General features: G+C 34.6%; 1 protein-coding gene across 3 annotated transcripts in view; it reads right to left on the bottom strand.

Moving 5' to 3' along the window:
- Window positions 1-5000, bottom strand: part of prdm16 (PR domain containing 16) — a 233466-nt gene that overhangs the window by 38056 nt on the left and 190410 nt on the right. For 2 of the 3 annotated variants that reach the window (XM_056463090.1, XM_056463092.1), the window contains exon 3: window positions 2299-2401. In XM_056463090.1, coding sequence (XP_056319065.1) covers window positions 2299-2401 — 103 coding nt within the window. Of the gene's footprint in view, window positions 1-2298; window positions 2402-3699; window positions 3845-5000 lie in introns of those variants that run through there. The other variant, XM_056463091.1, reaches the window with a different exon arrangement.

Raw genomic sequence — 5000 nt, forward strand, 5'->3', positions numbered from 1 at the left:
ATTCTGTTTGTTTTGCCCCCATTGATTCTAATGACAGACACTAACGGAACACAATCCACGTTCATAGGCATCCAGCAAAAAATAAACGAGTATGTTGAACAGAATGGGCTTGTAACCTCAAAGAGGCCTTTACTTGGAAAACTAAAGTGGAAAAAATAAAACAGAAAAGTCTGTGCTGATTTAATATCTCGTTTTTTAATCGAGAGAAGCCATAATATTACAAAAAAAAAACCTGGAGACATTATCTCTGCGTCCCATCAGTAGCACTAACGACAAAGGCAGGAATGTTGGGGAAAAAGACAGGGAATGGGAAACTAATAGCTCTTGGAGAGACGTAGGGGGAACACAATTATGTGCAGTTTAGCGGCTAATCTGTGAGCATGGGTGAAGTCCCTGGAGACTCCTCTAGCTCTACTCCAAATTCCACCACCGATAAGCCTTGAGAAGGACGCAGAGAGCTCTCGATCGGTCTCTCTCTCTCTCTGTCTGTCTGTTTGTCTGATTGACCATGTACTCTACGCTTTTTTCCTTTTGTTCACTGAATTGATCTGTCTGAGTGGTAGCCTGGCTTGCATCTTTTGGCGTCCCCGTCTCTCCTCAGAGAGCTTTGCTTCTTGCCTTTTTTTTTTTGGCTGGGAGATCTGAAGACACATCTCTATCAGATAAACTTTCTGCATGTGTTTGGAGAGCGACTGCTGCGCTGCGACACACTTCAGTGCTTTTGCAATTTTCTAGTCTGTATCAACTGCTCTTAGCTTCAATTACGAGATCACTCAGAAAGAGATGAGGTTCTTTTACACACTGTAAACAATGCTGGGTTCAACACAATCGATTTGTGTTGGGACAACATAAAGGAATTAGGTTAGCTTATTCGTTTTCACAAATTTAAGTGGATTGAACACAAAACAATTAGGTTGTTCTGCACAAAAACTCAGGAATTGTGTTGTTTTAGCTCATTTTAAGGTAGTTTGAACAAATAGCACGCTTTAAAAAATCTTGGGTTCCACACATTTGATTTGTGTTGGGACAACATAAAGGAATTAAGTTAGTTTATTCATTTTTCATTTTCACAAAGTTAAGTGAAATGAACACAAAACAATTAGGTTGTTCTGCACAAAAACTCAGGAATTGTGTTGTTTTAGCTCATTTTAAATAAGTAGTTTGAATAAACAGGACACTATAAAATAATCTTGGGTTCCACACAATCAATTTGAGTTGGAACAACATGAAGGGATTAAGTTAGCTTGTTCATTTTTACAAGTTTAAGTGGAATGAACATAAAATAATTAAGCTGTTCTTCAAAAAAAGCTCTAGAATTGTGTTGTTTCAGCTTAATTCAAAAAAGTAGTTTGAACAAACAGCACACTGTAAATAATCTTTGGTTCTATACAATCAATTGGTGTTGGGACATCATAAAGAAATTAACTTAGATTATTCATTTTGACAAATTTAAGTGGATTAAAAATAAAACATTTAAGTTGTTCTCCACAAAAACTCAAGAATTGTATTGTTTCGGCTCATTTTAAATAAATAGTTTAAACAAACAGCACACTGTAAAAAATCTTGGATTCATTAAGACAACATTAAGGAATTAAGTTAGCTTGTTCATTTTTACAAATTTAAGGGGATTGAACATAAAACAATTAGGTTGTCCCTAAAAAAGCTCAAGAATTGTGTTGTTTTAGCTCATTTTAAATAAGTAGTTCGAACAATTATAGCATACTTTAAATAATCTTGGGTTCCACACAATAGATTTGTGTTGAGACAACAAGAAGGAATTAATTTAGCTTATTCATTCTTATAAATTTAAGTGGATTAAACAAAACTATTAAGTTGTTCTATAAAAAAAAACTTAAAAATTGGCATGTTTCAGCTTATTTTAAATAAGTACTTTGAACAACAAGTTCAAGGGTGCAAACGTCATTTTTTTGGGTGCAAGTGCTAACATTCTGAATTTGCATATGCTAAAGCTAAGTAACCACTGCAGATTTTAAAGCAAATATTAAAATGAAGAAATAATCATTTAGTCATAAATGCACATTGTTTTATAAATTCGACAAGCTACAACTACACATGTAGGACATTTTAATGCTGTCTTTTCATTCTAATATTCTCCAGTACCAGTTGATTTGCCTCTAGGATGAAATCTGCCGCATTTCATGTTTTCGATATTTCCCGACCTTTGTGTGGCACGAAGACATGCGTTTAGTATCTGATGCTAAGTGTTGGCAGAGGTGAACGAGTGTGGTCTGTGTGAGTTTGTTTAAAAGAGTGCCTAATGACTTGCATTAATCTCACCTTCCAGGTTCGGTGCCATTGAGCCCTCGGGGAAAACTCCGTCCTTCATGTAAACCAGTAACTCCTCCCCTATTTCAATATCTCTAATAGCTTTATAATAGATCTGCAAAGAGAGAACAAAAAACGGGTATGTTAAAAAAACACACACAAATGAAGTGTTTTCTATTATTATTATTATTATTATTATTTATTTATTTATTTATTTTTTTATTTTTTTATTATCATCATCATCATTATCTGTGTTTTCTAACGCATTAGGATTTATTTTGAATAGCAACTGTAAAAGCATTAATATTAATAATTGTTTTTTGCATAACGAATACAAAATAATAGAGCAAACCATTACAAAGTGGAGAATGAACAGATAATGTAGTTATCTTTAGACACAAAGCGCAAATGAAAACGCGACAGCCTTTACTTCCCGAAGGCCAGCAAGAAATGAATAAAACACGCACAAAGCTCTGCTTCAAATAAAGCCAGGTGCATTTAAATAAGTGTATTAATAAAATAATATAAATAGCAAGTGCACTTTTAATTGTGGTAAAGACAGTGCGGGTTTAACCCGACATGGGATTCATGCGTTGATGTGTTTTCCTTTTAAAACTGATAAATAAATAAATAAATACCCAAACGATTTTGTTTAAAGTTTTTAAAAACTTTAAAAAATGGCTGCTAATATTATTGCGTTATACTTTCGTTAACTATTTATAATAAATGTACGTATAGCCTATACTAAAATTATGTTGTCAATGAAAAAGCTTTCTAAATACACTCGTTCTATATACACTCTATACAGTTTGTTATTTATATTATAATCGCGGTCGAGTCTTATTATTTAAAATTATTTTTATATACGCATTTAATGTTAGAAAGTTTCCTCAATTAAAATTAAAACCATCCAAGAGCGCATAATGACAAACAACATCATATGTTTCAGCATAAACCCATTTAAAAAAGCCTGCATTTAGGCTATTTAGTAGCCATAATTAAAGTATCACCAGAGTGAAGTGTAAATAAATAATCTTAAATAATAATAACAACTATTAAAAACAAAAGAAAGGCGCTTGTAAATAAAGAGCACACACACACACACACACACACACACACAGCAGTGAGCCTACAGGGACAACAGTACCAGCCGCTCCCTCATGAGGGCGCTCGGAACTAGGCGACAGCTTCAGATCAGGGCCCCGCTCCGAAATCAAGACATACAGCTAAAAAAACCTCGCACAAACTTCATCTCGGAGCTCTAATGTTGTGACAACTCTAATGTGTGTTACAAAAGTAGGCCAAGGCATCAGTTTGAGGGGTGGCCGATGTATAACACAGCGATTATTAAGCCACAGTTAATATTAATAACACAATCTGCTACAGTTAAACGAAGGTAAGAGCATAGCTGACCTTTTTCTTTCCCGAGAGTTGATAAAGTTGGACTAGTTGTTGAGCGGTGGATCTCAAAGCTTCCAGTTGTAATAGCAGCTCTGGTCCCGTAGAGTTCAGCACGCAACCCATAGTATCATGACACTGCGCGCGACAGCAGCGCTAGACAGAGTCCGAACACGCGCGTCTTTGATGAGGTGAGTCGCGCTCATTAGTGATTCTCTCTATCGGCCACTCCTCCTCTCTTATCTCCAACCAAAAGGATTGAACCCCTCCCCATGTCCTCTCCTCCTCTGACCACCGCATGAATCTATTATTGATGGAAAATGTATCTTTCCCGGCTAATGAAAATGTAAAAAATACATCAACTGTTGGATTGAGCAAGAGCCGCGTGCCCTGCATGCGCGCGATGCGTTTTTTGTGTGTCCACAGGACTTTTAAATACGTACACCTGTTTTTACAGGCTGTCTTCTGCCACGAACATTTAACAGATCTTATTTTAACAAACTGTGTTTGCGTTTTGAAGAACTAAAATTTTATTTTGCGCAGAATATGCCGCCTCAGAGACTTCATAATTCCTCAAACTTGAGGACTTCATCCTGTTTGTCCATGGTTTTTAACGATTAAAATATGATTTTTAATTGAATACATGCTTGAATATATGTGAGGAACGTTATGTGCAGCAAATATTGAATAAAAAAATCATATTTTTTGAATAAATTATTTATTTACAGTATGAAGTCCTCAAGTGGAAGGAATTTATTTTGCGCGTAATATAACTAACCTCAAATGCTAAATAATAAAATGTGGATTCTTTATTATTTTGTATACAAATATAAAGGATGATATAGTCTATTTAATTCCAAATCTCCAAACACAACAACAATAAGCTTACACTATTTATTATTTCATTATTATACTAAAAATATAAGTAGCCTAAATATTATTTTCGTTTTTCTTTTTAAATTAAAATCTTCCGTTTTATCAAATGTTGATCTAAATCACGCATTTTCGCAACACATCCTGTTCTTTCGTCGATTTGCTATTCACTTTGCATATTACATAAATAGATGTTACTTTATTTTGTGTTGGTATAAATGAATGTTTTAGCTATATTAATTGTATAAATAATGTCGTTTAACTTCTAAATGTTGCCAGTTTTGCGGTAATTATAGGTTTTCGGAGCTTATTACGCTATTTATTTAAATTAACATTCTTTATTCAATTTCCTTTGGCTTAGTCCCTCTTATTCATCAGGTGTCGCCAATTTATCCAGCATATGTTTTACACAGCGGATGCCCTTCCAGCTGCACCCCAGTACT

Source organism: Danio aesculapii, chromosome 8, assembly GCF_903798145.1.
Source record: "Danio aesculapii chromosome 8, fDanAes4.1, whole genome shotgun sequence".
NCBI lineage: Eukaryota > Metazoa > Chordata > Actinopteri > Cypriniformes > Danionidae > Danio > Danio aesculapii.